Source organism: Macrobrachium nipponense, chromosome 7 (genome assembly GCF_015104395.2).
Source record: "Macrobrachium nipponense isolate FS-2020 chromosome 7, ASM1510439v2, whole genome shotgun sequence".
Lineage (NCBI taxonomy): Eukaryota > Metazoa > Arthropoda > Malacostraca > Decapoda > Palaemonidae > Macrobrachium > Macrobrachium nipponense.
In genome coordinates, this window is record NC_061109.1 from 58,670,895 (window position 1) to 58,682,732 (window position 11,838).

Here is an 11,838-nt window from a genome sequence, read left to right on the forward strand (position 1 = left end):
TGAAGCTATATATTTCCAGTGGCTTCATCATTTCGCGAGCTAATTTTGGACGTTGATAAATAATTCTAGTGTGCGCCCATGGATGGTAGATTCTTCCAGACTCATTCACACAAGATAATAAGGTGCTCAGCAAGACTAGCCTTCAAAGTGCTCAGGAAACATGTAAAACTGTAAGCATGACTCTGCAACAATTTTCTTTAGATTATCTGTTCGAACTGCAGAAGCTCTGTAATCAGGTGCAACAGCTTTGAGATTATCACTTTAACCGAGGATCCTAAATCAGAAAAAGCTAGATCTGATCGATGTGCCCTACACTATACACAGAGAAGACCTCTGCCTAGATTTTCACCCAACTCAGCCCAAAAAACCAGATTTCCTTCCAGTATTCGCACTTTCCCCATCTGTTGTCAATCCTGTCAGTTTTTTTTTTCGTTGCTACTTCTTCAATACAAAGACCTTTACAATTAATTAGTAAAGCATCCATGAAGCCTGTAGCCCCATGCATTTCTGAGTGACTTTATCCCCAAAAAAGATTTCCTTCATGCTTTTGCTCCTCCTTGCAAATCGAGCAGAAATAAATTTGTGGTCAATATCATCAGAACCATCAACTTGCGACGAAAAGCAATCAGCATCAATGATTTCTTATATAGTGTCTTTCATAACTACTCTAGCTACTGTGTCAAGCATTTCGCGATACACAATTGCTTATCATGATATCCATCTGGTCCCCCCACTGCTTATAGTATATCTCTATATACTTAAAACTCCCTTTTATAGGTCGTTAGAAAGTGCATCAGGATTATGAAGGGATAATGACTTGGGCTCAGTAGACTTTGAAAATTTTCTTTTTAGTAACGTGTACCTACCATTAGTGTAAATTAAATTGCTTAGTCTGTCTTACGGGTCAAGTTCGAACTCAGAGGGTTTATATATAATTAAATAAAAGCTTTAAAAAATTCAAGATTTATCCAGGATGCAATATTCGCCGATTATATTTAATGAAGCACAGACAGAATAAATGTAGGAACTAAAGACAAAGATGTGGAATATACCAAGCATTAACACACACACACACACACACACACACACTAACCCGTAGTTCCAAAAACAGAAAACAAACAGGTTCTATTTCGATAAGGATATGGAACAAGAGCACCTTATGGATACTGTATTTAAGGTAATATCATGGTATATCACCATTGTTGTTTCATTTACACATTTTGAAAATTTCGCATTGTGTTCCCAACAAGTTACGTCTGTAAGCATTTGTACCTGTCTATTAAAAAAAAAAAGCAGACTGTTTTCTTAATAGAAGCGGTGCGACGGTTTTCTTGAAGAAAATTTTTCAACTGTTATTTCATCGTTACTGTTGCCATTGAATGCTTTATACAATTAAGATTTACTTAAGAGAATCTTACGTAAGATGATTTTAGAATCTAAATTGACATAAATCAGATTATATTTGAAAGCTGTCATATTACTTTGAGGTAGATGCCACAGGATTTAACTAACACACATTATATATTCCTAGCAAATATATACATTTATAAAAATGAACAAATGGAACGACAGAGGAAAATAAAAAATGTTAAGGTGAAAATAACAAGTATTTCACAAGGAAAGAATTTAGCTTCTGATTCTACTTCCAGGGATTATTTAAACCTATGAACGATTTGCATTCGACTTGCTTTAGAAATCGGTCTATTGTGGCTGAATATTATTTCTAGGACTTACAATAACACAGTTTTAACGAAGACTTTACAGTTCCTTCACATTCAGAGGATGGACAGTCTTGACAAAGAATTTATGGTTATTACTTCCTCAGAGTAAAATAACATTCCGATTTTCGGAAAACCGATGCTAGTTGGACACCTGACGAGGCTTTAGGACACACACACACACACACACACACACACACACACACACACACACACACACACACACATATATATATTATATATATATATATATATATATATATATATATATATATATATATATATATATATCTACAGGAGACTGAATTTCTCACAGACATTAAGCAGTTGTAACCCTTGAAAAGTTTGACAGTTCTAGCACACTTAACAGTTTGACACTTCTAGGATTGAAAAGTTTGACGGTTAACACATAAAAAAGTGTTATAAGTTTGACAGTTCTAGCAAATGATAAGTTTTTCAGTTTTAGTATGTAAGAGTTTGACAGTTTTAACACAGGAAAGTTTAACAGTTTTAGGGAAAAGTTTGATACTTGCAAGTTGTGAAAAAGTTTGACAGTTCCAGCACTTCAAAACTTTTAGTTTAAAAGCTTGAAAAGTTTTACAGTTCTAGTTCTTGAAAACTTGTACAGTTTTAATCCTTCAACAGCTCAGCACCACACCTCACATTTCGAAGGCAGTCTGAGCTTTCCCTGTGGTTCCCTACAATTCTAATTGAGGGCAGTAATTCTGAAAACGGCTTTATAACTCTGCTGACTGAGCGCTCTCTGACAGAAGTAACTCGTCGGCCACCTTTCGCCTCTTCTCGATCTGTGAAGAATGAAAAGAAATAATGAGTTCTTCCACTTCTCGTCACAGAGCTATCCACAGACAGGAACAAGGCAATTGTTACTGCCACATTCAACATTTAATTTCTGGATCATGCACACAAACTTTCAACAACAGGAACCATATGATTAACTTACACACATAACACCATTCACCTTGTTTACGTTCTTTGTGCACACTGATAGTTCTCCATTCCTTCCATAGGATGAAACCACCTCGAAACCGCTGCTCCTCCTTCGCTTACTTCAACCTTTTTACTATTTCTACGTAAACTCCACAATTCTCACCCTTTCAATTCTTCTGGCGATTTGTGTACTATGCAAAGAGCTACGTTTTAAAATGATTTTAACTTTCTCGTTTTTTTTTCTTTTTGCACGGCTGAGAGACCCTAATATCTTTCCGCGAGATATAAGTTTCTCGTAGCTGGCAGTCCCGTTAATGTACTTCACATGGTGTGCGTTTGGATTTACTTTATGAAGGGTATCTGCAGCGTCCCCTCAGTCCCTATAGCTACACCTATTGTTTAGCCTTTTACTTTACTTCCATCCCATTTCCTTTCTTTGGTTTTGCTGTCCAACACCTCTAAAGTTTGCTTCTTAGTGTAACTAACTATGTGGGTTTTCTCCCAGTTCCAGCTATAGGTCCTTGTGCTTTTAGTTTCTTCATTTTCTGGAGCTCTACCTTGTTAAGCCAATCACAGGGCTGGAACTTGGAAGCTCTCAGTCTCTCGAGAAAGTTCACACAGGCAGGATGAGGGATCCACCTCTCCTGAGGGATATTTTTGAAAGACGTATCCCTCAGGGGAGTTGGAACACATCCTACCTATGTGAAATTTCTCGAGAGACAGAATTTACAGCCCTGTGATTGGCTTATCAACAGCCAGTCAGGAGCGTCGAAAGGGACTAGCCTAGACATCAGATTTACGGGTGATGTGAATCTACTATAGTGATAATATTTTTATATTCAAAGGCCTTGCGGATTCATTCTTCCCTCGTCGGTGACCTGTCCGTGACCAGTCTGTGCATGACATCAAATACAGGTTAAGTAACTGCAGTTTCATTTGAGACAAAGATTTACTTACAGACGTCACGTATGACTTGACGACCACCACCCCGTAGAACAGTAAGGCCGCGATCATGAAGAAGACGACGATACTGACTCCATTGGTCACGTGATAGAACATGAAGAATATTCCGTAGACTACTTGGAGGGCCATTTGCATTACAGACCACCACCACCAGGTCATGATTAGTGTTACCGATTCCTGGGCAGGGGCAGGGAGAGAAATATAGTTGTTTTAGACGTATACAGATCCCCAAACAGTTGCAGAAATGTAAACTGTGTGTTACCGATTCCTGGGCAGGGTCAGGGAGAGAAATATAGTTGTTTTAGACATATAAAGATTCCCAAACAGTTGCAGAAATGTAAACTGTGTGTTACCGATTTCTGGGCAGGGGCAAGGAGAGAAATATAGTTGTTTTAGATGTATAAAGATTGCCAAACAGTTGCAGAAATGTAAACTGTGTGTTACCGATTCCTGGGCAGGGGCAGGGAGAGAAATATAGTTGTTTTAGACGTAGAAAGATTACCAAACAGTTGCAGAGTAGGGACATTTCTTCTGAAATGTAAACTATGCTGAGGTGTTATGACCTCTAACACAACAGTTTTCAGGTTTAAGGGGTTGGATCGGACTAATACAGAGAAGATATATATATAACCAGGCCTAGCTATGTCTCTCTTCTATATTGGCACAATAACAATAATTTCTCTAAAGAACAAGGAAATAAACATGCTGTTGCTAGGTAAGAGGTGAAGCTAGCTTGAATGTAATTCATCTTCTCAGTAAAGTTTCTTAAGTGCATGAGTAATCCTTATTTTTGTCATCAACTCTTGAACGACTTTACTACCCATTTAGAATGATCTCTACATTTATACTACAGCTACAGCTGCTGCTGCCGTATCCGTTTCTCTTTCTTGGTTTAATCCTAAGTCAGGGTCGCTGTTTTGAATAAGCCTCCTCCAGCTCTGTTTCGAACAGCTTACTTCGTTATTGATTTTGGCTCATGTTTTATTGATGGAGGCTTTTCATGACTCCAGGCCTCCCTATCTATCCACACTATAATAAAATATGTTCTAAAGACATTTCTGCAACTTTTCACTTAGATGTCACAAACATGTTGGAGACAAATCAATGATCGAAGTGGAGAATGAATCTTTGGCAAATTCTTTCTATTTGTACAAAGTACTGGTCAGGACTTATCATTAACCCACTGACTTCTATCCAATTGTTTTTGATGTGTGCACGATAAGTTTACAACATGTTTATGAAATGTTTGACACGTTTTTTGACATGTTAACGACACGGCGACTTGTTTAGGATATATTTATGACATGTTGATGATATGTTTATAACACATTTTACTGTAGTGGAGACACGCCTTAATGGACTTACCTTCCGGATACCAACGATGAGAAGGACACAAAACACCAAATCAACGAGACCAATGATAAGTTCTCCCACGAAGAAAACGGTGATCCAAGAATCGTCTTCCGCCACATCTGGAAGTAACAAGTGGCGTCAGTGACCATGACTGTTCCGACGCCACCTCGCTCTCGTTAAACTTCCAATCAGTCAATCAGTCAGATAAGGAAAGAGGAATATAGATTATCTTTTTATAAATTTTTTTTTGAGGGCGTGAATGGTTTAACTCTGATGGTGTCTTAGATATCATTGTGATCCATTGCTACGCTGGACTGGAAATTAATTTAGGGCCAGAATTAAGTTTTGAATTATAACCAAAAAAGCTAATAACTTGAACTGTGATTGCCTTGTCGACGAATGTCTGTTTTTTATTATTATATTACTACCACGCTCCCTTTTATTAATACAACGAATTATAACTCTTTCAGTGTGTAACGGAACAGTAATTGACTCCTACCTCTGAATGTATTTTATGAAATATTTGTGATAACCCCCTGATTTCTTACTTAGTGTCTTGCAGAAGCCCTGTTTGACCACTATTTGGAAGGGTGATCATCAGTGACTTGTTCCTTGTGGTATACGATACCTGCTTTAATCCTTGATTTAGAGTCACAAATGGTAGAGTTCAATATTTTAATTGGCTTTATTTTAAATTAGTTTCTCGGTCCATTTAGCGCTAAGTCATTCTTTGGGAGCCAACATTTTTACCAGTTCCTATATCCTTAACATTGTCTTTCAAAATATCAGCATTGAGTATCCAATCACATTAAACACAAATATACTCTTATCTCTCTCTCTCTCTCTCTCTCTCTCTCTCTCCATACACACACACACACACACACACACACATATATATATATATATATATATATATATATATATATATATATTTATATATATAATGTATGCCTGTATAAGAAGCGGTTGCAGGAAAATTTAAAAGAAAAGATTATAGACCCTGAGCTTTCGTTTCTATTTCAAGACCTGATAACGGTAACAGAGAGGATAAGTAGTACAATACTGTAACATTACATTCGTCTGGTAGAAACAAAAGAAAACCTTCCTAATTGATGGCTATGTACATAATTTCTTTAACCATCATTCATCTCTTAAATTGTCTGTATTTAATAGCATGTTCCTTAGAACCCTGAAAATATGTGACCCAGAATATTTGGACGAAGGAATTTTACCTATCTAGGCTATTGGTAAAAAGTTAGGTTATCCAATTTCTTTTTTTTAGATGAAGTATTAAGGAAGGCAAAGAAGTGTTTTTATGGTTCAGCTGTTAGGAAGGAGTATAAAACTCAGAAGATTTTATGTTTACCTCATTACAATGAACTCTGTCGTCAGCCTAAATTACGGAACGAATATAACATAATCGTTGTTTTTAAATATGATCATTGTATCAGACCCTTTTTGATAAAGAACAAACCTAAAGAAAGTGACGTAGGATGTGTATATTGTATTCCATGCACAGGTTGTGATAAAGTGTACTTGGGACAGACTTGTAAATCTTGTTGCACAAGGATTTCCCAGCATCGTTATAATGTACGGACTGATAACCAATCTAGTGGCATTTTTATTCATGTGAGAGATGAAGGCTATGTAATAAACTGGGAAGATACGACAACGCTGTATAGATCTAACGATATCTTAAAAAGACTAATAATAGAATCATGTTTTATTGATAACATTAATAATATGAACCTCAGTCCTGGATTTTATAAAGTTGATAATGTTTTGAAAAATGGGATATTTCAAGAACCAACGGTTGAAAGAGCCTTTTCCCTCGCAAGACAACATAGCAGTTACTCTTCATAACAGTGAGCTGTTTGATGTATTACCTAATTTGTAAATACTAGCTAATAGTTGATCTTTATTCTTGCTTATGTATGTATTTCTTTTTTATCAGACGAATGTAATGTTACAGTAATGTACTTCTAATCCTCTCTGTTACTGTGATTTAGGTCTTGGAATAAAGATGAAAGTTCAGGGTCTACGATCTTTCCTATCAACTTTTCCTGCGAGCGCTTCCTATATTTATATGCCACGGGACCATTGTTGCATTATATATATATATATATATATATATATATATATAATATATATATATATATATAATATATATATATATATATCTCCACAGTTGACAGCTGCTTTGAATTACTTGCCTTTCGCTACGATGTAGTGCCCGATGACAGCTATGGGATGAAGCAAATCAAACAACTGAAAATAAAGAAGAATAAAAATAATAAAAAACTAGAATTTCTGTTTGTCATAAAAAAGAGGAAAATCACAAATAGGAAAGAGGGAAGATAAAAAAATGGGTAAAGGTTAAAGATCCCGAAGTGGAAGAAGTGAATGAGGAGTATGTAAAGTTGGCGGATGCTGTGACTGGGTGAGGTTAGGGTGCCTGTGGGACTATGGGCTTATGATAAGTAAATCAATAATATCACGGATTAAGTCATGAACATCCAACATTATCTCTCGATTCACATCCGCAAATCCTCTCCTGATTTACATATGCAATCAGAAGTCCAAGCGAAGATGCATTACTACCCTGATACAATTCAACCTGAATTTTAATAAATGACTTAAATCTTTATTCATTGATTGACATGATAAATTATCTCTATTTCTAATACCCGATCTTCTCCTTATTTCTGTATTTCCCATTACTTTCTGTTACTTCTGTCGAATGAGCGCCATATCCTTTGGAAGCTAGAATTTCAATCAGTGGGCCCTGTGGCCTTGTTCCATACGAACAGGGTTCATCTTCTGAATAATAATAAGAATAATAATACTTCTTTCAAAGCGTTTTATACATCGTGAAGCTATCATCTTTATCTCTTGCGCTTTCATATTATCTGTGGCCTAATGGCTGACTGATTGACAAAGTTGATAAGAACTGCCCTTGAGTCTTATTCGTTGTAGTAAGAAGTTTACGTAGATATCATGATTTACCTTTTGTAGTTTCAAACAATTTTTTGTAGGTACGTCACTCGTCATAATTTTGTGACCATTAATACATACATATATATATATATACATATATATATATATATATATATATATATTATATATATATATATATATATATATATATATATATATATATATATATGTGTGTGTGTGTGTGTGTGTGTGTGTATACATGTATATATAATTATATATACATACGTACATACATAGATATCTACATAATAAATGTATATACGCATATGCATCATATATATATATATATATATATATATATATATAATTAAATTATTAATACATATATGAGTATATACATTAGATTTTATGTTAGGTTATGTATGTATGTTTGTATATTATAGTTTATATATATATATGTACACACAAATATATAAATATATATTTATATATATATATAATATATATATATATATATATAATTATATTATATATATATATACTAGGATATATATATGTAGTATATATATATATATATAATATATATATATATATATATATATACGATATATGTATGTATGTCTGTATGTATGCATACATGATCACATAAAATTATGACAAGTGGCATAACTAAAAAAAAAAATTAGTTGAAACTACAAAAGGTAAATCTACGTAAACTTCTTGCTACAGCGAATAAGAAAGACTCAGGACAGTTCTTATCAACTCAGATAATATGAAAGCGCAAGAGATCGAGATAATAGCTTCACGATATACCAACGCTTTGAAAGAAGGATTATTATTATTATTGTTATTATTATTCAGAAGATGAACCCTATTCGTATAGAGGGGGCCACTGACTTGAAATTCAAGCTTCCAGAAAATATGTTGTCCATCAGGAAGAAGTAGCAGCAAGTCAAGGGTTGTGGGTCACAAGGTCGGATGCACGCATGCTTCCTTAATAGCACAGAAGGGCCTTTCATCGAATCCATCCATTCATTCCTCCCTCTCTGAAGGATGCCGGGAAAAGCAACAGTAACCATTGGATGCGTGTTGTGAATGGAAATGAAATATGGATGGGTTCTGAATCTAAGGGTTGCAGATGAGCAGTTGTGGTATTATTATCACTATTATTCAGAGGATGAACCCTTTTCGTATGGAACAAGCCCACAGGGGCCATTGAGTGAAATTCGAGCTTCCAAATATATATATATATATATATATATATATATATATATATATAGTATATATATATATATATATACACATGCACTAAGTATATATATATATATATATATATATAATATATATATATATATATATATATATATGTAGACATTAGATATACATATATATACGCTATATATACATATGTATGTTTGTGTATGAAAAACAAAATATGAAAAATGACCTAACATTGCATCATGTTTGATATATGAAACACGCGAGTACAACAGACCACGTGACCTTTGGCGGTGAAGGGTCGAAGATTAGATAATACTTAAACAAGAAAATACGAGTATAATCAGTGTAGTGGAGGCGATTGTGACTTTGTCTTGTATGTACAAATTGCACTTTTTTTTTTATTAATTTAACTTCCCAGCAATAATTCGTCACAACTTACCAAATCAACTATAGCTACGATGATTGTTCCCGTTCTCAGGGAACACCCACAGCAACACTTGTCCACGTACAACATTTTGGTATCTCAGTTAAAGTAGCACTTTGTAGAGAGAGAGAGAGAGAGAGAATACGAAGGATTATGAGAAGCTTTACGTCTGATCGCGTGAGTTGACAAAAAAAAAAAAAATCCGAATAACTTCCTCTTGAAAGTATGAGAGTGAATTCTTGTCACCGGACGGGAGAGAACTAGCCTAGTTGGTCAAGAGACACTGGTGTAATGGATGGAAGAACATTTTAATCTTTGCTCTGCCTAAGTAAACATTATCTCTTCCCTCGCTGTTATCTCCTGTTAAGATTATATGATAAGGACTGACGCAGCTGTTGTCATGTGCCTTCTCCAGAGGTCTGTTTACTTTTCAGTGTACCAAGAATTTCCCACATGAGTTGAGGAACATAGTTTGGAGGATGGCCTTGTCTTCAGGGCTGCGTTAGGAACAAGAGCCCGTGCTGGCAGACAGCCAGGCTGTTATCTAAAGCAAATACCTAGTGAATAGGACATGATCGTCGGGTCCGGGGGCGATTGGGGGACGGAGGCTGGGTTGATTTTCAGAATGACTTCGAAGATGACACAGAAAACAAGTTCCAAATACCTGATTAATATTCAGTCATTGCTGTATTTATGTCTATAAGTTTCAGATTTAGGCTTTATTTAGTAACTTCACTCGTGCCAGTGTGTTTTATATTTATTCATTCTGTATTAAGTTGATATGCAAACTTCACACGTGCTAGCCGCTCGACTTTTATGATTGACCTAGCGGGAATACTGCTCGTTTATACGACTGCAGTTCTCATTTGAAATTTGGGACACTTTTAGGCCACCAAATGCACAGCCTGACAGAATATCGAAAAAGTTGACATATGTGAACATAATCGCAGGTGTACTCGGTACCTTAAATTACCTCCTGTCTTTGTGTAGTGGTAAGCACAGCAGTTTGTTAAACAGGAATGGGATACAGAACCGAGAAATAGAATCAAGACTGGTTCATTGGAAACAAAATATCTGGGAAGGAACCTTTTAGCACTTCTAAATGATTCAATATAGCTCTAAAAATAATTTATCATATGATAAACAGGTTGGATTAGAATATCATCTAGATTTGTTTTCTGCTGTGTTATAAAATACTGAGTATGTCTAATCTTTAAAAGGCAGGTACTAAGTCAGCAACATTTCCTCACAGCATTTTGAGTGGATTTAGATTCTGTCTCCATGTTGGTGCTCCCTGGGGTGGAATGTATTAGCTATGAATGACGTAACTTTTATGTTGATATTTTGTTCAAGATACATTTAAGAGAAGAATCTTATTTATCATCAGCTTTCGAAAACGGGTCTGTTAGTCTCATTCTTCATAATTGAGGGTCACAGCTATCGTCATATTCTTCATTTCCAACGACAGAATCACCATACTACTATTCACAGTTTTTTTACAGTAACAAGAGAGCGGCTATAATCCTGATTAGCTTGTAGTCAGAATGTTTTTACAACAGGACATGAATACGTCAAAAGATGGAACCTTGTTGTCGAAAAAAAGAAGTACGGTTAACTTTTTCCTTTCGTTGTTGAACTGAACAGGTAGCACTCGATTTGATAAAAAGAATAGCTGATGGCCCCCCCCCCCACCCCCCCCCCCCCCCCCGCAACTGATATTGTGTTAGGCCTAGGAAAGCAATTCAAAAATAATTTCTTAAACTGAGTCCAACTATCGTAAACAAAAAAGCATACCTTACAGAAGTTTTAATGAGGTTTTCTCATTGGGTGGCCTCTAGTAATGTGTCTCGCTGTAGAGCTCCTCAGTCCCAGAGGTCTTCTTTACCTCACACCGTTGGACTGTTTAACAATCTCCCTCCCAGAGGATGTTGTTACAATAGCAACTTCAAAATTTCAAGCGAAGATGCAGCGCATTACCACTCTAAAACCATTCGTGTATCTTAATATTTTACTTACGTTTTTAGTATCTGTTTTTAACTGATTAGTTAATAATTTTTTTTTTAAATAAATGATCCGTTCTTTTTGTAGGTCTTATTAACATCTGTTACTTTCTTCGAATGAACACAATACTCTTTGGAAGCTTGAATTTTCAGACTGTGGCCCATGAATAGGGCTCTTCTTCTGAATACTACTACTACTACTACTACTACTACTAATAATAATAATACTTCAGTTTTCATTACTTCCCGTTTCAAGCTACCCAAAACGATATTA

General features: G+C 35.5%; 1 protein-coding gene across 1 annotated transcript; it reads right to left on the bottom strand.

Moving 5' to 3' along the window:
* Window positions 1-947: 947 nt before the first annotated feature.
* LOC135217185 (uncharacterized) lies at window positions 948-9,860 on the bottom strand. The gene is made up of 5 exons (XM_064252907.1): window positions 9,580-9,860; window positions 7,196-7,250; window positions 4,995-5,101; window positions 3,624-3,806; window positions 948-2,524 (listed from the first exon to the last, which is right to left on the bottom strand). The coding sequence occupies exons 1-5, from the start codon at window positions 9,652-9,654 to the stop codon at window positions 2,456-2,458; spliced, it is 489 nt and encodes a 162-aa protein (XP_064108977.1). The 5' UTR covers window positions 9,655-9,860; the 3' UTR covers window positions 948-2,455.
* Between the last annotated feature and the right edge of the window lie 1,978 nt (window positions 9,861-11,838).